This window comes from Podarcis muralis, chromosome 9 (genome assembly GCF_964188315.1).
Source record: "Podarcis muralis chromosome 9, rPodMur119.hap1.1, whole genome shotgun sequence".
NCBI lineage: Eukaryota > Metazoa > Chordata > Lepidosauria > Squamata > Lacertidae > Podarcis > Podarcis muralis.
Genome location: NC_135663.1, coordinates 1,973,518 through 1,997,420, shown reverse-complemented (window position 1 = coordinate 1,997,420; position 23,903 = coordinate 1,973,518). Strand labels below are relative to the sequence as shown.

General features: G+C 47.8%; 2 protein-coding genes across 8 annotated transcripts in view; both read left to right on the top strand.

The window, feature by feature from the left end:
• The window catches only part of LOC114604422 (uncharacterized), a 38,734-nt gene extending 27,893 nt beyond the window's left edge, over positions 1-10,841 (top strand). Inside the window, exon 16 of the mRNA XM_077933705.1 lies at positions 6,589-10,841. Within this exon, the coding sequence (XP_077789831.1) occupies positions 6,589-7,163 (575 nt within the window). The 3' untranslated portion in view covers positions 7,164-10,841. The remainder of the gene's footprint in view (positions 1-6,588) is intronic.
• The window catches only part of ZNF638 (zinc finger protein 638), a 74,555-nt gene continuing 51,211 nt past the window's right edge, over positions 560-23,903 (top strand). For 3 of the 7 annotated variants that reach the window (XM_077933701.1, XM_077933700.1, XM_077933698.1), the window contains exon 1: positions 561-1,683. In XM_077933701.1, the coding sequence (XP_077789827.1) occupies positions 1,592-1,683 (92 nt within the window). In that variant the 5' untranslated portion in view covers positions 561-1,591. Of the gene's footprint in view, positions 1,684-22,856; positions 23,142-23,903 lie in introns of those variants that run through there. The other 4 variants (XM_077933699.1, XM_028744487.2, XM_077933703.1 and 1 more) reach the window with 4 other exon arrangements.

Here is a 23,903-nt window from a genome sequence, read left to right as displayed (position 1 = left end):
CCTGTGCTGGGACAGAATTAAGCTTGTTGGCTGGAGATTTCCTACGTCAGCCGTAAAAGGAGCAGGGAAAGGCACAGCAAATCCAGCAGGCTGCTGTGGAGATCTGTATGCAACTGCTGTAGGGACTTGAATTCAGGTGGCACAGATTTTGAGAGCACAAGACTTTCTTTCTGAAAGGAAAGGAGCAGATTTCTTGACTATCGGTGACCTAAGTTACCGTATTTTTCGCTCTATAGGACACACTTTTTCACCTCCAAAAATGAAGGGGAAATGTGTGTGCGTCCTATGGAGCGAATGCAGGCTTTCGCTGAAGCCTGGAGAGCGAGAGGGGTCGGTACGCACCAAGCCCTCTCGCTCTCCAGGCTTCAGGAAGCTATCCACAAGCCTTGGGAGCCTGGCGGGAGTTCAGCTGGAGAGGTTGTGTGTGGCTAAAGAGGAAGCCAAGACAGCCAGCGGGATGGATCACGCTGGCTTTCTTGGCTTCTTTGCTCTTTGGGGCTGGGGGGGGGTAAAATAATTTCCCCCCTTTATTTCCCCCCCAAAAAACGTAGGTGCGCCCTATGGTCCGGTGTGCCCTATAGAGCGATAAATACGGTATTTGGGCAGGGTGGCTGGCTGGCTAATCTGGTCTCCCTAGATGATGCTCAATTGCAACTCCCATCATCCTCGCCTCTTAGCCTTGCTGGCCAGGGCTGTTGGGAATTGAAGTATTCTGGGTGTGATCTGACTGAGGCAGAATAGAGCAGGACTATTCCTTCCCTTGATCTGGACACTAGACTTCTGTTGATGCAGCCTAGAAGAGCATCGTTGATGAATTTATTTCAGTTTGCCATTGTTTGCTGCCTGGAACTGCAGGAAAGGTTGCTCATGCCCTACATATAGTTTGCATTTAGGTCAGACAAGCAGGCTGAAGTCCTGACCTTGCCTCTTGGATGTGACTGATCCCAACGCTAAGAAAACGAACCTGACCCTGTGTGTGCCAGCGATCCTCCCCCAAGATTCTTGGCCTCATGTCCAGCCAGCTGGACTTGAGTGACAGGCAGCTCTGCCTTTGGATAGCGCATTCCAGGGCCAGCTAATGAGACCCTCTTGGCACAGGCAGATGGCTGAGTACAGCGTGTCCCTTGCCCAGAGGTGGCTGAGCTGTCGTTTTCCCTTCCTGCCATGCGGAGAACGTGGGACACTTTTCTCCGGTGGATGGTCCCCGCCAGCGGCATAAAGAGGAGAAGGATGGGAGACAGCAAGTGGCAGGCAAGGTCCAAGGGCGACCCGGACCTCTAAGGAGTTGTGGGGGGAGAAGGACCTGGCGTTCCCTGCACCCTTGTGAAAGGAGAGTCTCCTGTGTCCTCTCCCGTCTTCCAGCATCTTAGAAGGAGGACCTGTTTTCAGCATAAGCTACCCTTTGGCCAAGGAGTTTCTCTCCTCCGTTGATAGAGGAGCAGAGGCCAATGTTGACCGAAGAATCGGCTTGGATTGGATACCCTTGAGCCAAATATCTCATGCTTAGCCTTCACCCTTTTGCACTTCTCCCAAGAAGCCCTGGGGGGAGGAAGTTTTTGCCTGGGTTCCTGCCGATCTCGCTGATGGGAAGATGCAAGACGGGAAGAAAGCAGCAAGCACCAAAGGGAGCAGGGCTCTGTCCGGTGAAGCGGCTGCTCAGCACCCTCTAGATCCACTGAGACGGTAAGTCCATGCTGGACCAAGGCGGTCTAGTCTGGAGTCACTGTTAGTAGCCCAGAGATAAGCTTTCTGCCCATCCATTGTCAGGATTCTTAAAGGATTTCGAGGGTCATCTCGTTCAAGCTCATAATACCATGACTGTAATGCCTGTATGCTGGTCCAACATTTCTTGGTTTCAGGGACAGAGACCCTCCCTGTTTCTGGGACGCTTTGATCCCTTGTTAATTCATGCTTTTGTGAAAGGACTGGTTGGTTCTCTCACCTGGGTATGCAAGGGCTTTCAGGTTGACAGGCCTCCAGCAGATGTGCTCTGTAAAGAAGAATGGAAGGATCTAGGCATAGTAAAGCACAAAGAGCAACGGCTTTCGGCTGTGCAAGAAAAGAAAGAAAGTTGGAATGAAGCAATGATTTTAAACCACCAGAGGTAGATTTAAATATGAAGGAAGAGGTGAAGTGAAGTCTTTCTAGATTAAATACACACATACATATACATGAGCCAGAGAGAGAGAGTATACACACTCCACTTTGGGAGAATTGAAGCAGGACCGTGAATAAGTTATCTATAATACCCAAATAAAAATTGAGTAATGGCTGCATAATGGAAAGGATGTTTGTGTTGAGAGCCAGTGTGGTGTAGTGGTTAAGAGCAGTGGACTCGTAATCTGGTGAACTGGGTTCGATTCTCCGCTCCTCTGGTGACCTTGGGCTACTCACACTTCTCTGAAGTCTCTCATCCTCACTCACTTCACAGAGTGTTTGTTGTGGGGGAGGAAGGGAAAAGAGATTGTTAGCCGCTTTGAGACTCCTTAGGGTAGTGATAAAGCGGGATATCAAATCCAAACTCTTGTTGTTTTATCAGTTTTTTAATAGAACAGATTGCTAACGTAGCAAGTGTGTGAAGTATCCTCTGAAGCTTTCCGAAGGGTTGAGCAAGGATTGTGAAGTGGAGCCCATCTCAAACTTATCCTTCCAAAAGAGCTGCCTTCCCCCAGTTCTGCTTGTGCCTCTCCTTGCACACAGGGGTCCTCTTTCTGTCGTTGCTCAGGGGCAGAAGGCAAGCTTTGCGCATGGAAGGTCCCAGTTCTCATCACTGCCATTTCCCTTAAAGATGAAAAGCCCTGCTGGGAAGGGCTTCTCCCTCTTCTAAAGTCCCTAGAGAACTTCTGCCGCTCTGAGTAGGTAGCACTGGGCAGGCTGATCAGCGGACAGACTCGGCACGGCATTGATGTACGTTCCTTAATGGCAGTCAATTAAGAGAGCGGATTGAGGCATGTGCTGCTGTATAATTCTGTGCCAGCTCTTATGGCCGCCTCTCAGCAATTCTTGAGCTGTGATTCCTGCATTGCAGGGGGTTGGACTAGGTGGTCCATGGTGGTTCCTTCCAACTCTACACTTCTGATTTTATTGTAGTTGTTGCGGACCTTTCTGGCAAAATGCACAGCAGAAATGTGTTTCGATACTATAAACGGCCCTGTAATCCTCGAATGAAGGGTGGTATATAAATTTAATATTTCCCCCCCTTTAAAACAGTGAGCTGAAGTTGGTCATAGCGCTGAAGAGGATGCATCTTTGGTCTCAATGACTCCAGGTGCATTGCTGAGACTGCTCAGCGGCTGATGGGGGTAGATGGGGGGGTATGGATGGATGAACTGTTTTGTCCTGCTTGGGCTGCAGTGAAAAGGCCAGTTGCTGGCCAGATAAGACACTGCAAAAAACCTTGTGTTGATTGTGTCCTCTCAGCCGTCTTGACTGTGATGTCTAGGCCAGTGGTTACATGGCGAGCTATGGCTCAGGCAACTACAGATGCGGGCATTTCATTGGGGTCCTGTGGCCTAAGCCTGGGTTCCTACAATCAAAGCCCACTGAGCATAAAACACAAGGAGCTGCTCCTGCACAAGCCCCACTGAAATGGCCTTGGGTATTTCACCAGGACATGCATTGGACCCTGTTTCTTGGGCACTAGAAAGGAAAGGAACAAGAAAGAGCAGGTTTAGGAGGGCAGCTGTTCCCTCTGTGATACCATAGGAGGGAGATGACTCTGCTGGATTCTGCTGTGAGATTGAGAAGACCCTGATATGAGATCCTCCCTGGAGGTCATGTGCAGGGTTTTGTTGCCCTCCCTTCTCAAAGCTCAGTGCATTCTCCAATCTTTGAACAGCTTTCAAAGAGGACCAGGCAGGAGGAGAAAGGGCTGTTTTCAGTAGGGTTGCCATATTTTAAAAGGTGAAAATATGGACAACTTTTTTGGGCAAAGTTATTGAACTTTTTTTAGTTTTGCCCAAGGTTGCTGAGCTTTTCTTGCAAAAATCTCAAAATGAGATTTTAAGTAAATTTGGCGAAATCTAGACTTCCGACATGGGTTGCCATGCGTCCGGATTTTCCCTGACATTTCCATGATTTCTGCCCAAATACTGCTCTCGACTGCCGTATACCATCCATGTCTAGGAAATTCTGGACGTATGGCAACCCTATTTTCAGCTACTGGCCACCATGGAGCTGCTCCACTGTCAGATGCACTCTGAATACCATGCCTTATGAATTAAGGTACTTTTGATAAATAAATGCCTTAGCCCGGGGCTAGTTCCCCATGGCCTGACATTTTACCAATCACTCAGCAATAACATGCATTAGAAAAAGAAACCAAAATGTATCAATTGTAAAACAAGTGAAGGAATTTATTTGAAAAGACCCAAGGTGAGATATGGCAGAGGATAAGTATTAAGGGATTTGTTAACTGAAATGGTGACTGTACTCTAAATTTCATGGCAGGTCCTTAAGGCAATCTTTTTCTAATGGATTAAGATGCTGTTGGTTTCATGGCATAGTATTTTGCTATGATGGAGGGTGGCAAGGGAAGTCCAGGAGAAAGCTGGTTGGTAGGGATTAAGCGCAGGGGTCAGCAAACTTTTTTAGCAGGGGGCCGGTCCACTGTCCCTCAGACCTTTGGGAGGGCCAGAGTATATATTGGGGGGGGGGACAGGACGAATTCCTATGCCCCACAAATAACCCAGAGATGCATTTTAAATAAAAGCACACATTCTACTCATGTAAAAACACGCTGATTCCTGGACCGTCGGCAGGCCAGATTTAGGCCCCGGGCCTTAGATGGCCTACTCATGGATGAAGGGGAGGGATCCTTTCACAATCCAAGTATTTCTTGAAAATTGCCACGGAGAAGCTGAAGCAGCCCTCAGCACCTCCACTTTGGAACTCCCTGAGTAGTGATATTAAGCAGACGCCTTCGCTGTGCTTTCCCCCCAGTCTGCTAAAATCATCTTTGTATATAGGCAAGCCTACCTGGATGTTCATAAAGATGGTGCAAGTTTTAATTCGTTTCCGTTTGAGCTTTCTCAAAGCCTTAAATTGTTAGTAATTCTTATTACTAATCATTTTATCATTTTACCTTTTTCCGTAAACTGCTTTCCGGTTTGTTTATTGGTTCATACAATCAGACAATGTGTAATTTTTATGAAACAAACAGATAATAAAAAGATTGTGTGGTAGCTGTAACTGGGGAGTAGTGCGTCTGACCAAAAAGCAGCAGCAAAGATAGTTGGTGAGCAGGTTTTATGTCAGACCAAAAAATTGCCGTGGGCAGATGTGTTGCTGAGCTGAGGGGGACGGAGTCAGAGTTGTGAATGACAACCCTGAACTGTAGCCCAGTGTGACTCTTCTGTTGTGTTCCTATTGTAGTAGCACTGCACATTTGGACCAAGGTGTTCAGAGACCATCGGGTCTGCTTCTGGTCCGATAACCAGGCAGTGGTGAGCGTTTTGGCAAAGCAGTCTTCACGCTCCAGCAGAGTCTCGGCCCTCCCTTTCGTTCTGCACTGCTTAAGGTTCAATATTGTGTTTTCTGCCTGGTTAATTCCTGGAGCTTCTGACGACATTGCTGGTGCTCTGTCTCGTTTTCATCTGGAGTGCTTCAGGTCCCTGGCTCCAGATGCACAGCAGCTGCCTGAGTTTTTTCCTGGATCATCTATGGAACCTTGGCAGCATTTAGTTTTACAGGGAGTAGTGGCTTCCGCTTCCCCTTCTACGCTTAGGTCTTATAAGAAGGCCTGGACTGACTTCTTAGCCTTTCGCTCGCAGTTCTTGGCTGTCGATAGGAGTTTGTCTCCATCTACTGAGCAAGTGCTGCAGTATTTGGCGCACCTTTTGCAGCTTGGTTGTGCCACTAAGACTATCAGGATTCAGTCCGCTGCAATTTCGTTTTTTAGCAAATCACTATTTTCTAAAGACCCTTGCACTAAGTTTATCATGTGCAAAGCCTTGGAGGGCTGGAGTAAGCTTCAACCTCCCAGAGCATTAGGGAGGAAGCCTGTCACATTTGACCTTCTGTGCCGCATTCGTAGTAAGTTAAGACTTATCTGCAGGACAAAATACGAGGCTAGAGTTTTTTCAGCTGCATATTCCATTGCATTTTTCGGAGCACTACGGGTTGGTGAAGTGGTGCTGGAATCTGCCCAGGGTCGAGTTTCCAGAGGTCTATTGCTGCAGGATGTATCATTATCAGCAGCGGAACTCGTCATTACTGTCAGGAACCCCAAGACTGACCAATTGGGCAGAGGCGCCACGGTTAGGCTGCCTGCCACTGGTAGGGAAGGCCCTTGCCCAGTTAAGGATACCAGGAAATATATGTCTCTTTGTCTCCCCGGGGCTAGCCCCGTTAGCTAGGCATCAGTTTACGTGGGTGATGGGTAAAGCTATTTCAGCCTGTGGCTTGTCAGCCACTGAATATGCGCCTCATTCTTTTCGCACAGGCGCTGCCACAACAGCAGCACCTTGGGGCCTGTCGGTTAACAGGATAAAAAATATGGGATGCTGGATGACGCTTACAAGGGTTATGTTAGGAAGCGTCACCAGCAGTGTGTGTTCTGATGCCTGCTTGTTATTCCCTTCTTCTCAGGTCTAGCACCCGTGCGTATTTGGATTGTCGGCCACAGCATTGTGCACTGGGCCAGTCTGCGGGCTGCAGAGTCTGAACTGGGGCACTGTCTTGGCCTTCCCAACCACGTGAGCGTATCCTGGATGTCCAGATGTGGAATGCGATGGGATGAATTTCTCCCAATGGTGCGGGCGAAGGTGTCCTGTGAAGGACCTCCCGCAGCGATGGTGGTGCAGCTGGGCGAGAATGATTTGGTGTTGGTACATAGCTTAAGCTTGCGTTCCCGCATGCAAGAGGACTTGGAAGAGCTGGTGGCCGCTCTCCCTGGACTCAAAATATTTTGGTCACAATTGCTACAGCGACGTGCGTGGCTTGGTAGCAACAGCCCAACTGCCACCGAAAGGACTAGGAAGCGCACAGATAGTGCCGTGTCCAAGAAGGTTGTTTCTCTGGGAGGCACTGTTATCCGCCATGCGGGCATTAACTTCAAGGATGCTGCCTTGTACAGGCCAGATGGTGTAAATCTTTCCAATGCTGGAAATGATGTTTGGCTGAGCAATGTGTCAGTGGGGTTGATGGGTTGGTTGCAGGTGTGAGTGGTTTGGCGGATATACCCATTTTAGCACAGAAATTTGGTCTTCTATTTCTAGTTTTTCTGCTGCTTTAAACAAATACATTCAGATGCCTACCAAGCCATCAGATAATGGTGAGTGCCTCTTCAGCACTGAGATACCCATTGGCAACAAGGTAACTATTGGCCAGGACATTCATAGTCATTGATTGATTGGTTCTTTGGTTGATTATTGTAGTTAAACATTATGTTAAAAATGTCATTTTATCAGCTTCAAACAACATGGTATTTCAAGTTTGCTGATGAATGGGTCTTTCTTTCTCTCTCTCTCTCTCTCTCTCTCTCTCTCTCTCTCTCTCTCTATTGCACCTTCTTCCTTGATGGAACCCAAGACGGTGTACAGATAAAAACAGGAACTGCTTATAACCCCATTCACAGTCAGTCAATGGATATTGAATGTACGTTGACAATGAGAAGAGAGATCACATGCATTATCCATGTCAAATCTGCACACATTCATTTAAGTGGGAGAACAGAGTGTACACTCATACAAATCTGTGTGTCAAGGGAGCTAGCCTTTTATTTCCCCAGGAACAAGAATATTGCTATTCTCAAGTGAGCTAATTCGATAACAGAGTATGGCTTCATCCACTCAGGCATTCAACGTTGCTGGAATGTTTATCTGAAAAGGGTTTAAAGTTTTATATAATGTGACCTTGATATGAGAATCCAGGATTTGACAAAAGAATGTTAGTGCTTCTTTATTAGTACCTGTGGATGTTTCCTAAATAGGCATTAAATAGACTGGGGAGATGAGTTATTGGCAGATGCTATGTGAAAGCCAAACTACAAGTTTAACAATGTACTTAGAATCATAGAATCATACAGTTGGAATAGAGTCCATCGAGTCCAACCCCCTGCCAAGCAGGAAACACCATCAGAGCACTCCTGACATATGGTTGTCAAGCCTCTGCTTAAAGACCTCCAAAGAAGGAGACTCCACCACACTCCTTGGCAGCAAATTCCACTGTCGAACAGCTCTTACTGTCAGGAAGTTCTTCCTAATGTTTAGGTGGAATCATCTTTCTTGTAGTTTGGATCCATTGCTCCGTGTCCGCTTCTCTGGAGCAGCAGAAAACAACCTTTCTCCCTCCTCTATATGACATCCTTTTCTATATTTGAACATGGCTATCTTAACTCAGTTAAAAGTTCTTTAGATAGCCACCCTGGCTTCTTTAGGCACCTTCCATGTTTCCATCTCATTGGTATTGCCTGAAGTTGTGCTTTTACTATCTCCTTCTTAACAAACTCCCAGCCATCATGAACTCCCTTTCCTTTTAGTATTACTGTCCATGGGATCTCACCCAGCACTTCCCTAAGTTTTATGAAGTCGGCTTTCTTAAAGTCAAGAAATTGAGTCCTAGTATGCTTGGCTGCACCTTTCCGCTGTATAGTAAACTTCAGAAGAGCATGATCACTCACGCCTAATGATCCTTCCACTTCTACCCCACTAACCAGGTCCTCAACATTGGTTAGGACCAGATCTAAAATGGCTGTTCCTCTTGTTGCTTCTCCCACTTTCTGGACAATGAAGTTGTCTGCAAGGCCAGTGAGGAATCTGTTTGACCTTATGCTCTTGGCTGAGTTTGACATCCAACAAATATCCGGGTAATTGAAGTCCCCCATTACTACTATCTCCCTTCCTTTTGCATGCTTGGCCATCTGTTCCAGGAAGGCATCATCTATGTCCTCCGTTTGGCTTGGGGATCTATAGTAAACTCCCACAATGAGGTCTCTGTTATTCTTCTCTCCCTTAATTTTGACCCAAATGCTCTCACTTTGGCTTTGAGGTTCTAAATATTGGATCTCTTCACAGGTATACACATCCCTGACATATAACGCCACTCCTCCTCCTTTCTTGTCTGGTCTGTTTCTCTGAAATAGATTGTATCCCTCCATTATTACATTCCAATTGTGGGACTTATCCCACCAGGTTTCAGTGATGCCTATTATGTCATATTTAGTTTGCTGTACCAAGAGCTCAAGCTCATCTTGTTTATTTCCCATGCTTTGCGCATTAGTGTACAGACATTGAAGTCCATTAATCATTTCCCCGTGTCTCTTATTTAAGGATTTTTTCCTCCCACCACTAGGTCTGCATGCTGTTTGCTCCATTTGGTCTATGACATTTGGATGATCATCTTCATCAATTGATAGACTCCTACCTTCAGGAGCACTGTCTCCCTCCCCCATGTTAGTCAGTTTAAAGCCCTCCTGATGAGGTTTCTGAGATTTTTGGCAAAAACATTCCTCCCAACCGTTGTGAGGTGCAGCCCATCGCTTGCCAGAAGTCCATCTTCAAGAAACTGCAGTCTGTGATCTAAGAATCCAAACCGTTCCTGTTTACACCATTTGCGAAGCCAGCTGTTCACTTCCACTATTTTTCCCTCTCTCCCTGGGCCACATCGTTCAACTGGGAGGACAGATGAGATGACAATTTGTGCATTTAATTGCTTCAATTTCTTGCCCAGAGCCTCGTAGTCTCTTTTGATCTTCTGGAGGCTATTGCTTGCAGTGTCATTGGTTCCCACATGAACCAAGAGAAAGGGGTATTTGTCAGTGGATTTTATGATTCCTTGCAGTCGTTCTGTTACATCTTGGATCTTAGCCCCGGGGAGACAGCACACCTCCCGAGACATCTTGTCAGGCCCACAGATCACTGCTTCTGTTCCCCTCATGATGGACTATTTATTCCTCCTTAATAAAAAGTAGCCAGGTGCCCCCAGTCTGGAATGATACCAAGGGCAGTAGAGTGGCATTAACCTTGCATTGTTTTTCTACTGAAAATTTGCCTCTGAAGCTTCTATTTAGCTCCAGTGGTACTATTTGCAGCAAATGGTGCTACATTTCCACTCAGGGTTTATTCACACTTCTATTTGCTCTGTTTCTTCCCTACAGGGAAGCCCATTCTTTAGTGATGAATTGGAACAAATAGCAATTGGGTTTTTGGTGGATTGCTGTTTGTTCCAATTTAGCACTAAAGAGTGAGATGGGAAAACACCATCCCTAGCTGCTACTATTACCTAGAGCAAAGTCAGACGTATGAGAGGGTAAAACATTTGGAGAATTCTGCTAACTGATATTTAGCATGAGCCTCCTATGCAAAAACCATCAGCCTTCACTTGACTTGCTCTTTTGATTATAGCTACAGCTTGCCTCTTGAGCAAGTAGTAGCTACTATTCTTAGAAGGGGTTGTGTAATGGGACCTAAAAGTGTAGCAAATTCAGTTATATTTCAAGCTCCACACTTTGGCTCCATATGCAAATGATTCCATGTCCAGTGCACTCAAGATTTTCAAATACTTTATTTGCAGTATGTTAAGAACCTGGTGAAATAATTACAACTTTCCCTTAACTTCCTTTTATTACATTGTGCTTCAGTTAGACCCCCGAGTTGGACAGCACTTATTTCTGGGTAATGGCAAACTAATATACCTTTCGCTGGACTTCAGCTCATTAGACCATTCTTCCATTAGACTGTGCTGATTTCTTTATACTTTCAAACTGTATTCAAACTCCCACTGCAACAATTTTATGTGAAATTTAGAGCTAACAGATTGTAAAGTTAGGCTGTCCACTACTATCTGAGATGATGTACAGTGTCCTTCCACCTGCTCTTGTTAACAAGGTCCTCAGAAATTCACTTGATCTTCCATTCTTGTGTTTAACGAGCATTTGCCCTCCGACTGAATCTTTCATGTGCTGTGCTGGCAAAATGAAACAAGGGCTTTAAATCGTATCAGTACTCTGTAAGTCAGGTTTTGTGGAAAGTTTATGAATGTCACTTTGTAAATACAATCAGCACCATTTTGAAGATTTTGCGTGGACACATAACATACGGATCAACAGCTCGTATGGATCAATGGTTTTTTTCTGGCAGATCATTAAAACAGGTAGGTGGCACTTATAAATTTTGTACATTTAAAACCCTATTGTCCTGCAACTTAAAAAAGATTGTAAGGAAAGTTGAGCAAAAACTATTCCCCTTGCTTTGCTTTTGAGTCACAAAAAACTCCTGTTTTCCATCATTTTTGGGAGGAAGTACATGAAAGTGATTCAGTGAAGTTAATTATGGGCCGGAGGGAGTCTGGGAAAACGGTCTTGGTGGTGAGTGGAAAAGCGTATTTCCAGCAACTGGCATTCGGAAGCATTTCTGCCTCCAGCCGTGGAGGCAGAGCCATCTTGGTTAGTAGCTGTCAACAGCCCTCTCCTCCCCAAGAGGGAAGCCTTCCACCTGACCCCTCAAGACTCTCTTTATGGTGTGAGGCTAAGGCTGTAATCCTCACAGCACTCGGCAGGGCTTATTTATGCCTCCACGCGGCGAGGATCACATGGTATGTTTTGAAGAAAACAACACGTCTTGAGTGCGCTCAGTTTCGGACGCGGCTGGGACGCTCCACTGCTTTTTTGTAAAGGAGCAAATGAAGACATCCGAAACCGGGGCGGCTGTCACAACAGTTCGGTCACTTCTTGCACAGCTGACCTTTGGCATCATGTGTCTGCCGCACACCAGCTGCCTTGAAGGCGAAAAACAACATAATCTCCCTGCTCCTGCCGGCAACCATGGGCGGGGAGCAGAGGCTGGGGAGAGGGGACCAGGATGGTTTGGAGACATTGATGGGTGAGGGGGCGACGTGCTTTGCAGCATGTTAGAGAGCCATCCCCCTGAGATCCACATAATGGTCACCGCCTTGGCCAGAAAGTGCTGGACCACTGCCAGCATGCGTTGAGCGCAGTTATGCTCTTACTTGGAGGTGACGTTCTTCAGGATTTGCCAGCCTGCCCACGATCTCCAAATGCTTGTAATTCAGTACCCTGGAGATGTATTAGCTAGTCCTGCCGCCCTCCTGCCACCTTCATTTATGGCTCTGCAAAACAGACAGCTAAAGATAGCCAGGGGCTGGCGGTGATGAAATTGTAATTGCTCGTTGCATGAAATGCCAGGGTATTCTGCCAAGGCGCTGAGCGCCCCTCAGTTCAAGACCCGGGAAAACCATTTAGAGGGAAGGGTTTGCAATAGGATGAGGTGTCTGGCCCCTGCTGGGTTATTTTTCTTTACTCAGGGATAGCCAAGCAGGCAGCCCCGTCAAAGAAACTGAGACGGCCTGGAGACTTCCAAGTTGGTCACAAGCTGAGTTCTTCTGCAAAGCTGTCTTTTAGGTTTTCGGTTTTCAGCCTAAACTAAAGCAAAATGCGGAACAAGGGATTCTTCACCCGTAGTTTTTGAACCCCTCTACAGGCAGCTAGGTAAATTGCACGTTAGGTTGGCATCCAGGAGACAATGGAGGGGGTGAGGCAGGTTGCAGCATCTGCTGTGGCTGTAGAAGCCGATGCAGGAGAGACATGTTTTGTTGCAGCTGGGGCAGGTGAAGGCATCTGGTAGATGCACCAGGCTGTTTCTTCTCTCTCTGCTCCTCCCAGCAGTCATTCCTCCTCTGAGCACTGCTTTGGATACACTACTGCCTGTCTCCAGTCACTGCAGTTGTATCTCTGATGGTGGCAACTCAAGGAACTCCAACGGCTTCGTCCTGGTGGGTGGGTGGGAATCGGGGAGGTGAGGAATCTGTTCTTTGTTCTGCAAGCCCTCTGTGTCCTTGTAGATAAGGGGGTTGGGGAGCTTAGTGTTGGAAAACGCTCTTGGGGTGCCTGCAAGTCCCTGGAACTCCGAACATCCTCTGGTATGTGCAGCTCTGGAAAAGGCATCTCTCTTCTCTTCCAGTGCTCTTCTAGCGACATCATAAGGATATACGCACACTGAGCTTCTGGCAAAACACAGCAAGAAGTGTAAGACATCGTAGAGCTAATCTACTATTTATTTACACACTTTGCACAGACAAAAGCATAATGGCGTCCGTTCTCTTCAGGACACTTAGTCCAGTAAGAAGGGCAAGCTCCAGAGATGCTTCTTCAGCCTCTGTCCTCTCCTCCTCTGCAACATTTGCTGAGTCTGAACCGCTTTCTACACCTGGCTCTTCTGGCTCGAGAAAGCCTGTTGCCTCTTCAGCACCCCACCATTCCTCTCCTCCTTTTCCCTCTGACCTGTGATCTCTGCCCCACCACTACTCCCCAGGCCCTGAGCCTTCCTCCTCTGCCCGGCTAGTGCCTCCCAGCCAACCCACATATCACGACAAATAGGGACTTACCAGCAGATAGAATTAAGTCCCTCAGGAGATGGCATTCCAAGGCACACCTGCGCCCCTGAACTTACACTGTCTTGTTTATTTTCTTGGCTTTTTGAGGATTGGCCACCAAGAAGGTATGGATTTGTGGGCACAGGGTTGTGTATTGGGCCGAAGTCCGCACAGTTTCGTCCAGGTGGGGCAGCAGCCTGGGCTTCCCCTCAAATCTAGAGGCCCAGGTGGGGGCTAGGGCCACAGCACTCCCCAGGTGCAATCCAGCAAGGGACTACTCATTGATGCAGGTCAAGAACTCGCTCATTTCCAGTTGAACCCAAATTAAGTCTTTCCTCCAGTAGTCAATAAAGTCATGACCTGATTTGACCCAAATACTAGTTGCCTTTTCTCTTTATTCATTGAATTTAGGGGGGGGGTGGTTTCCGTAGGACAGGGGGGTGCATGGGCACCTAAGTCCGCGCCGTTGAGTGCTGGCACTTCCTCCGCCATGTACAATCCAATGAGGGAGACCCATTGGGTCAGTTTGTGGGCAGTAAAGGACGTCCTTGGGTTGAGCTTGCTGTCCAGGAAGTGGATCTTGGCCGCTTGGTCCCTGGGCATATAACCAAGGCCCCTGGCTTGCCTTAGCAGCCACTTCCTTGTTATTTTAGGATGTTCTTTGGGGTGGGGATTTCTGAAAAAGTGGGAAGGCATGGCGTTTGCTGCAGGGCGAGTCGGAAGTTAGGGCTCACCCCCACTGATTAATTCTCCCGGGGGTCCGAGAGTTTCTCTCTGTGCCTTGCAAAAGCTCAATCTTATGTGCTGAATCGGGTCTTACCAGATTGTGTGGAAAATCAGAAGAGAGGTTTTCCATAACCTGAGCTTCAGTGCAGAGGTGAGGAGGGGAAGGTACCAACTGCAGCAAGCCCGGCACCTCTTCAGGAGCAGCAGGGAATTTATGCAGTGAAGGAGAGTTTTGGTTTTGAGATCCTTAGGAGGATAAGGGCCTGCAGCGTAATCAGGAATCTGAAGGCTGAAGTTAGAAAAACAAGTTTGTCTTTTTCTGCTGCATCCCCTCTCTCAAACTGGGAGGCACACTATCCTGTCTTCTGCCTTGACACCAGGACACAATGCAAGATCTGACGTGCTATTATTTTGCTATGGTTTAAAAGGGTAATAGTCTTGTGCCATCTCAGATTGCATCATATGTCAGGGTTCTCATGGTCGAAAGCTTTTCCATTTCCTACAGAGAGAAAATGAGCACATCGGGGCGATGGCTAGGCTTCAACCCCTGTCCCTGACATACTTGTTTCCTACATGCAGGGATATTTTTTTAATTGCTCAGGAAGTGGACTGCCTGTGTCAGCTTCTGCCTCCCAAATGTACCCCATTGACAATATGGGGGTTATGTAGTAGCAGGTTGGATGGTTTCTTTCAAAAGGGATTAGACAAGTTTGTGGTGATGTTTGGCCCTGGAGCAGAGCTAAGTGTCCTGGATTGTCCATGATCTCCAGGCGGATATTTCTTCTGAAAAAGCCACAGAGGGCTGTCCACAAGTGCGACAAGGGTTGGACATGAACCCTCAAAGCTTGCTAAATGACAACTGGTGAAATCTAGTGCAGCTAATTTAATGCAGGGTAGTGGAGACACATATCAAGGGAGGCTTTCGACAAACGGAAAGCTCTTCAGGCCTGTGGTCTCCCGGCTGTGGATTACGCTGTGCATTCCTTTAGGATTTGCCCATTGGGGTCTGCCAACCGATGGAATCAAGGATATGGGACGCTGAAGATCTAATGCATACAGAAGGTATATCTGCAAGAACCCATGGTAATCACGCTCTGTCACTCCTTTATTTTCAGGTTACCCCGTGATTAACATATGGATCGTGGGACACTATATCACCCACTGGGCCTTTGTGCGTGCCACCAGTACCTGCTTGGGTAGCTGCCTGGGGCTTCCTGAAAGTTTCAGTGTCTCCTGGGTCACAAAGTGTGACATGAAATGGGAGGAGTTTATGCCAATCGTGATGGCCAGAGCTGCCTTTCATGGCCCCCCCAAAGCTCTGATTGTTCAACTTGGAGACAACGACCTGGGTCTAAGGAGCGGCAAGGACCTAGCCGTAAGCATGATTAAGGACTTTGATAAGCTGGCTGCTTTGTTCCCAGGCCTGACCTTAATCTGGTCTGAAATGCTGGTGAGGCGGCATTGGCAAGATTTCCCCAGCCCGCGTGGAATCAACAAGACCAGGAGAACTATTAATCGTAGGGTGGCAGAGAAGGTGCAGCTCTTGAATGGACAGGTGATACGACACCCCAACATTACTTACAAACAGGAGGACTTGTTTCATAATGACGGCGTTCACCTTTCCGATTTGGGAAGTGATGTTTGGCTGGCTGATCTTGTCAAGGGCATTAAGGATTGGTTGCAGGTGTGAGGGTGTTGGCAGCGATCCTTTGGGGCTTGAGTGGCGGTTAGGCATTGGGTAAGTCTTGTTTATGGGAGGGGAGATTGTAGCCTCCGCCTGCCCCTCCTTGTTAAGGGTATCCTGTTAAAGGGATCCGGGTGTGTGGTGCCTGTCCAAAGCCTGGGCGTGGGCTAGGGCCATGCCACAACCCCTTCAGGGACCCTGGGGGTGCCACGATTTGATGTATATCATAGGGCTCCCTCTACCGGTGGTTTATTCTTAGGAGGGTCCCTGCAGATGGGCAGGAGTCATGATATAGTCTTCTTTCACCCAATGCCTAAGACAAACCGCTCACGTGTGTAACCAATAAAGTTGTGGCCCATTTTATCCCATTGACCTAAATATTTGTGTCTTGTGTTTTTATTATCTAAGGGGGCTGCAGAGCCCGTGGTCTCGACATGCAGTGAGACCAGGCTTGATTTCTGTTTGAATCCAAGAGCATGGTAGGCAGTAGCCCCTAGGCTGTGGGGTACCTCTTGTCCGTGGGGAAAGCCACTTCATCCTTGTCAGGGCGGTGTGTTCCTCTCTCCATAAACAAACACCTCCGGAGACTTCTAGTGCTTTAATGGTCTTTATTTACAATATTTACAATGGTCATCAAGAGTTCATTATCATTCATCAGAGTTACTCAGTTCAGATACCAGTAGAGGCCTCCGCTTACACCGCCAACACCTCATAAAATTCGGGAATCTATCGCCCCACCTTTCAAGTTCCCTCTTGTCCATGCACCTCACGAGAGCCGTCATAAATCTCTCGCCAGTCTCTGATCCAGAACTTAACCCTTGTCCCTGTGGAGCTGTTGGCTCACTAGCAGCCTCTTCCTGGCCCTCTACGCCTGAAGACACTGCCCTTCCTTCGCCTGCTCCTCCAGCTCCCTCTCCCTCAGGCACAGTGTCCTCTTCTCTACCCTGAAGTTCTCTCCCACATCCGGGGAACTCGAACATACTGACTCAGCCCTGACAATCCTGCTGCTCCCACCACCACCTGGAGGATGAGCTGGGACAGCCGAGGCCCCTTCCCACTCAGGACTTTTCTGGGAGTGTTACAGGACTCTCTTTCCTTTGCAATGTTGTTTGGGGTTTTTTAAGTGGGGATGGAATTCAAACTGAGGTCCAGCTCCGAGGGCCTTTTGGCAGTTCCCTCGCTGCGAGAAGCCAAGTTACAGGGAACCAGGCAGAGGGCCTTCTCGGTAGTGGCACCCGCCCTGTGGAACGCCCTCCCACCAGGTGTCAAAGAGAAGAACAATTACCAGACTTTTAGAAGACATCTGAAGGCAGCCCTCTTTAGGGAAGCTTTTAATGTTTAACAGACTACTGTATTTTAATACTTTGTTGGAAGCCGCCCAGATTGGCTGGGGAAACCCAGCCAGATGGGTGGGGTATAAACAATAAATTATTAAATTATTATTATTATATGTTGTGATTTTTGAAGGTGGGTGAGTTTCATTTGGCTTGGTGAAGCACCGTGTCACCTGGAAGAGCTCCTCTTCTCTTCCTGGCCTTGGGGGGTGGGATGGCTTGCAGAGGGAGTCTCAGCTGGTGCATGGAGGTCAGGAAGGGGGAGAAGCTGCAGCTAAAGAGCACTGTGGGGCTGTCTCTGCTCAATGCAGGAGGGCTTCCTGGGCTTAGCCCTTGCTCAGCTGCTGGTTTCTCCACCTTCTGCACTCATCCCCACCCTTTGGTGAGGCACCATGAGGGCCTTCATGGTGACGTCGCCATTCCTGTATGTCCGGGGGTTGGACTGGATGACCCTTGGGTCCCTTTCAACTATTCAATTCTATGATTTTACGACGACGAGAGAAGCAAGGCCTTCTGGGCGCTGATGCTGTGAGCCACTCCATTGTAGGATCGGTGTGTGTGTGTGTGTGTGTGTGTGTGTGTGTGTGTGTGTGTGTGTAAATAAACCGTATATCCTAAAGACGCCACAGTCTCTGCTGTGCCTCATTTCCAAAAGGAAAAGCGAACCCTGGGGAAGCACCTGGAACCTCACACAGCTCGGAGCTTGGGGAGGCATGCTGCATACTAAAATACTTTTTAAAAGGGGTATTAAAAATCGGATAGCTTCTTTGATACATATTGTGAAATGTGTCTCCAGACACCTGCTTTGGACCTTCTCGAAAGTACCAACAAGTGGGGAAAAGAGTGCCACTTTTTATAGTTATTTCAAATCCCCCACGCAGGAGAAATGTAGGCACTTTGGATGCGCAGCACACACAGCAATGGGCCTCTTTGGGCAAGGTGACAACCTCGATGGCTTTAACAGACGACTGGAGGAACGGATGGAGGAGATGGCTCCTCGCCAGGATGGTTGGAGGCAGCAAGGCTTCTGAATGCCAGTTGCTGGAAGCGGCAGGAGGAGAGAGGGCTCTTGCCTTCACGCCCCGTTTGCTGGTTTTCCCCAAGCATTTGGTTGCCCCTGCGAGAACAGGATGCTGAACTAAATAGCCCATTGACCCAGCAGTGTCTCTGACTTCACTCCCAGAGGCGCACTCCATTGTCTCTTGAGACGGAAGGATGCCAATAACTATGAATGAAGCTCAGGGGGGACAAATCCTGATGTGGAAGGTGGGAAGGGGACCGAGGAAGAGTGTGAGCCGTGAGGATTCATAGTGTTCCTTCATCTAAGGTGAGCCTGACGTTATCGTGCCTGCCTATCTCCATATTCAGCAGCTGCTGAGCTAAGCCTCTTAACCTTGGCATTTAGCAGGCAGCGAGAAAACAACTGAGTGGATCTAACCTTGGCGCAGTTTATATTTTAGGAACATTTTACGTTGCAGTTCACAAAGCCTCCCTTTCTCCATTTAAAAATGCATGCATGCATGCCTGAAGCTATAAAAGCAGCAGGTTAGGCTACAAATAAACCAATGAGTAAAATGGAAGGCTTTTATAAAAATAAAGCAATCTGTTTGGAACTGGCCTCTCAGGGGTCTTGCCTGCCAAGCGGGCTTTTCATTCTGCTGTGCTTGAGCATTCTGAAGGAGAACTTGGGCTCCCTTGGCATCGGCTCTCCAGGTCCCCAGACCACCTGCTGCTTACAAATTCTTTTCTTTTTTTTTAAAAAAAGATATTTATTCCTGCTTACAAATTCCCTGACTTTGCTGCAAGGTGTCTGGCATGGAAACAGAGGCAGGGTGAGGGGCTTTAGCTAAGCGCCCATCCCTGTCAAGGAGCATGACAAAGCCATGGTTGCCCCCCAGATGCTAAGGCACTACTACGTTTTGGAAACAGGCAAGTGACCGGTTTGGGATGTGGTCACAATCCCTCTTAAGGAGCAGGCTTGCTGGTACACCTTTGTCACTAGGGTTGCACACGAATCCAATGAGTTTTCAAGAGTTCTGCATTCTGATTCCTGGAGCCAAGAAAGAAGCAAAAGGAGTTGCGAAAGGAAAAGGGACCTCATTGTTTGGGAATAAACCGAGGCTGACTCCCTTCAGCACCAGGCTGGCAAAACTAAAAAATGCTAGAAAGTGCTGTTGTGCCGACTTCTCTGAATCACGCTGGGGAGAAAAGATGAGCTGTGCAGGCAGAGCAAAGCCAGCTTAACATAGCCAAGATGCAAACACGCTCTGAGACACTCTCTATTTAGTTTCTAGTTCTAGCCAGTGCAAGTTTTGCACAGCCAGCACTTTGACCCTAAGGAAGCACCCAGCAATTTGGGATGCATAATATTCAAAAGGTTGAACGTTACAAACTAGGACAGCGCCTTAACAGATTTTAACTTTTGTAATCTGTTGTGGCAGATGCGCTTTATAACACTAAAAACAGGGCACTGGTTACTCAAAAGTTTGCAGGTATAATTTAATTAGAAAACAGCAAAAGGCTACAGCTGCTATTAGCCCCTCCGAAGCAAAAAGGCAGGGCAGATCACTTTATGTAAAATAAACAATCAGATGCATTTTGATCATGGGTGATCTTCCTCAGTGGCCTTTTGGGATCTGTGTTGGGGGGCAAGGACCAAATAGGTATCTAGAAAGGAGAATTCCCTGGATACCAAGATCCAAGTTTGGGGCAAGTGCTCTTGGTCAGTTTGCATTTCTTGGTACAGAAAGTATTGATCTGATGTGTAGAGATCTTTCCTGTTCTAATTAATTCAAGAGGGTTTTGGAAGCTTCTCTGTGTGAATGAAACAAGCAGAAGGTACCTGATGTTTGGGTTGTTGCTTCAGAGAAGCTGAGTACAGCTGGCTTAAACCAGGGGTCTGCAACCTTTACGACAAAAAGAGCCACTTGGACCGAAGGGGAAAAAACTGGGAGCCGCAAAACCATTGCGACATTTAAAACAGTGGGGAGTGTCGGGGCACACAATGCGCCGCCTCCCCTCGCTAGTATCCGCCCCGGAGCCGCAGCAAAGATGTAAAAGAGCCACATGCGGCTCCGGAGCCGCGGGTTGCTGACCCCTGGCTTAAACTGAGCCTGTTATCTCTTCTTCAATGCAATGCTGACTATAATGATAGGCCAGAAGGACCCTTGTTTTTGCTCTCTTTTCTATCTTTCATTCTGGTGTGGTATTCTTTATATAGTGTTAAGGTTTTTGTCTTATTATAAATTTAAGTTAAGTCTGATGCAACTGGATTTTTTATGAACACGGCCAATCCTGAATGTATTGGATTTGTGACCATAATGCTCATTTGCCTTCAGTAGCAGTAAAGCTCTCTTGGATGAAATTAATTGCCTCTGGTCTGTTTTTGGGGAATCCTGCAACATGTTTAATTTTTTACTCTGCTAACCATACGTTGGAGTTCTGCTCTGGATCAATACTGAGTAGAATACATGACACTCTTTGGTAAGAGAACACTGATTTAAAATCACAAAACACGCAGCAAAATAAAGCAGAGAAATACAGTATAGGCTGCTGGACCTTTTAAATATGGCTTTATGAGTTCCATAACTTCCCACCTCCCTTAGCATGTTTGTTGAGTTAGAAATGGTTTACTTCCAAACTCTCCAAAGATCAGATTCATGTGCTTTTCCATACAGCATTCAGAAAACACAAGGCAGTAAAACCTGGCTTAGTGATGAATGTTCCTAAATTATTGGTATAGGGACACAAGAATGACTTGTAGGAGCCATGCAGTCTGAGCTGCAATAACCAGCTCAAAATCACTTTACATGTTGAGCTGCTCTGGTAGACTGAAAAGGAACAAAAGCTTGGATTACCTAATCCCTCCTGAGGTGAGCTAAACCTGGCAGGACCGTTGACTCTCTGGCATTAACCCCTTTGTGCATTAATTAGACTTAAGCATGTTGGTTAGATGAGGCTGATTCTCCCAGAATCTGACGGATCCCAAAGCTCCTATAGAAAGCAATAGCCTGCCTTTCAGCGTTGTTACTGAAAGCTCTTTAAAGCTGCACCATCTAAAAACAACATATTTCTTAAAGGTCTTGTGCAAATAGATGCACATATAATAGACTGATCAATTGAAACCCCTTTGTTGAATAGATGGAGTCTTCTTTGCGCAGCTTTGACCCCTCATTTAGATGTTTAGATCAGGCATAGGCAACCTTAGCCCTCCAGATGTTTTGGTAAAAGGCGAAACATTTATACGATCTGAAGAGAAACCAGAGTATTCTCTTAGCCCTCCAGATGTTTTGGGACAATTCCCACCATCCCTGACCACTGGTCCTGTTAGCTAGGGATGATGGGAGTTGTAGTCCAAAAAACATCTGGAGGGCCAAGGTTGCCTATGCCTGGTTTAGATTGTGGGTGTGTTTATTTCCACGTACGAATCGTGTCACCTTGACCATGCAGGGAACATCTTTTTCTTGTCATGTTAAGAAAAGAATGCCACCCCACGCCCCCGCAATATCTTGGGTGAGGACAGATGGAGTCTGCCTTTCATCTTCTGGTGAAAAACAGGAGGAGGCTGTTGCAGGGGATTTGCACGAGGCTCAGTTGGGAGCTGGGCAGCTTTACTGATTTTCATGCCTTTAGAAGAGAAACCTTTGCAAACCTAGATTCAGTTAGGTAGCCGTGTTGGTCTGACGCAATAGAAATATATATATAAAAAAATTGTCCAGTAGCACCTTAGAGACCAACTAAGTTTGTTCTTGGTATGAAATACAGTCCTACCTCGGGTTAAATATGCTTCAGGTTGAGTGTTTTCAGGTTCCACTCCATGGCGACCCAGAAGTAACGGAATGCATTACTTCTGGGTTTTGCCGCTCGTGCATGCGCAGATGCTCAAAATGATGTCACACGTATGCGCGGAAGCGGCGAATCGCGACCCGCGCAGGTTGCATTCACTTCAGGATGCGAACAGGGCTCCAGAACGGATTCCGTTCGCATCCAGAGGTACCACTGTACCATGACGGGTATCTGAAGAAGTGTGCATGCACACGAAAGCTCATACCAAGAACAAACTTAAGTTGGTCTCTAAGCAGAGACATCACTTTGCCAACAAAGGTCCCTATAGTTAAAGCCATGGTTTTCCCAGTAGTGATGTATGGAAGTGAAAGCTGGACCTTAAAGAAGGCTGATCGCCGAAGAATGGATGCTTTTGAATTCTGGTGCTGGAGGAGACTCTTGAGAGTCCCATGAACTGCAAGAAGATCAAACGCATCCATTCTGAAGGAAATCAGCCCTGAGTGCTCACTGTAAGGACAGATCCTGAAGCTGAGGCTCCAAGACTTTGGCCACCTCATGAGAAGAGAAGACTCCCTGGAAAAGACCCTGATGTTGGGAAAGATGGAGGGCACAAGGAGAAGGGGACGACAGAGGACAAGTTGGTTGGACAGTGTTCTCGAAGCTACAAACATGAGTTTGACCAAACTGCGGGAGGCAGTGGAAGACAGGAGTGCCTGGCGTGCTCTGGTCCAGGGGGTCACGAAGAGTCGGACACGACTAAAGGACAACAACTCTCTCTCTCTCTCTCTCTCTATATATATATACATATCCCTTTGCATATGGCTGAGCCATAAGCAATATATATCGGAGCAGCACCAATCCTCGCAGCAAAAAACCCCACGAAGTTAGAAGGCGGCGTTCTTGCACTTTGACCCCCGGTTTTCGCCCCTGACGAAGAGACCTGCGGGATCCGCAAGCCTCCGGGGGCCTCCTTGCAGCGTCTCCGCCTGCGCGTGCGTGGCTTTGCCCCGCGCATGCTCCGTCCCTTTCCCGCCGCCGCCCGGCTGCTGCTTTCGCCCTTCCGCTCCGCGCAGGCGCAGCGGCCCTTTCCCTCGTCCCCATCCGGGAACCCGCGGGCGCGCATGCGCAGGGCCGCGCCGCCGTCCGCGTCGCTTGTTCCCCTCAGAAAGGCGACCGCGTCGGGGGCGAGGCGGGAGGAGAAGCGCGGCGCCTGCGGCCTTCCCTTGAGCGTCTCTCTCCCTCCGCGCAGGCGGGACCCGAGGCCCAGCGCAGTACCGACGAAGGTGAAGCGGCGGCGGGGGGCAGGAGGAGCGGGGTCCTGGCGGGGGAGGAGGACGGGGAGGGAGGCCTCGGCGCCCGCGAAGCCGCTTCTCAGGCCTCAGGCTCCGCCGCTCGGCCGCCAGGGCCCCCCAATGCGTGAGGGGAAGCCGTGAGGGGGGATGGGAAGAATATTATTCGTGGGAATCAAGAATAACCAGTAACAGCACAGTGATTGGGGGGGGGGGGGCTCCGCATACCGCTAACGAGGGCCGCCTTGAGGTTGGAGGAGGCCCTCAGCTCCTGAAGGTAACGGGGCCCTTTCTGTGTCCAGCCCTCCTTTGTCAAAAACAAATTGTCGCCGGTTTTTGTGTTGAATATATGCAATATGGTAATTTATAGACCTAGTAGGTATCTAAAGCCATTTACTAGGAGCCTACACAAAACAAAACACTGTTGCTGCAAGTAGGTTTTATTTTATTTACCCTTTCTATGTCCGGCTGTCCTTTGTCAAAAACATCGATGTATGTAGGTTTTATTTTGTTTGTTTTTATCTTATATTTTGGAAATTCACATCCAGGTTTTTCCCCCCTTTAATTTTTTTGGGGCCCCCAAGAGAGTGAGACCCTAAGCTATATCTTGTTTAGCTTATATGTAGATCCAGCACTGCCTCTAAACATTTTGTGAATCTAAGTTGGGCCTCACTGAGGGGCAGTGTTTCAATATGAGTAGGAAAATGAGAGTACTCCTAAACATTTTTTTTAAAGGAAAAAAAGCAGTGGCCCTTT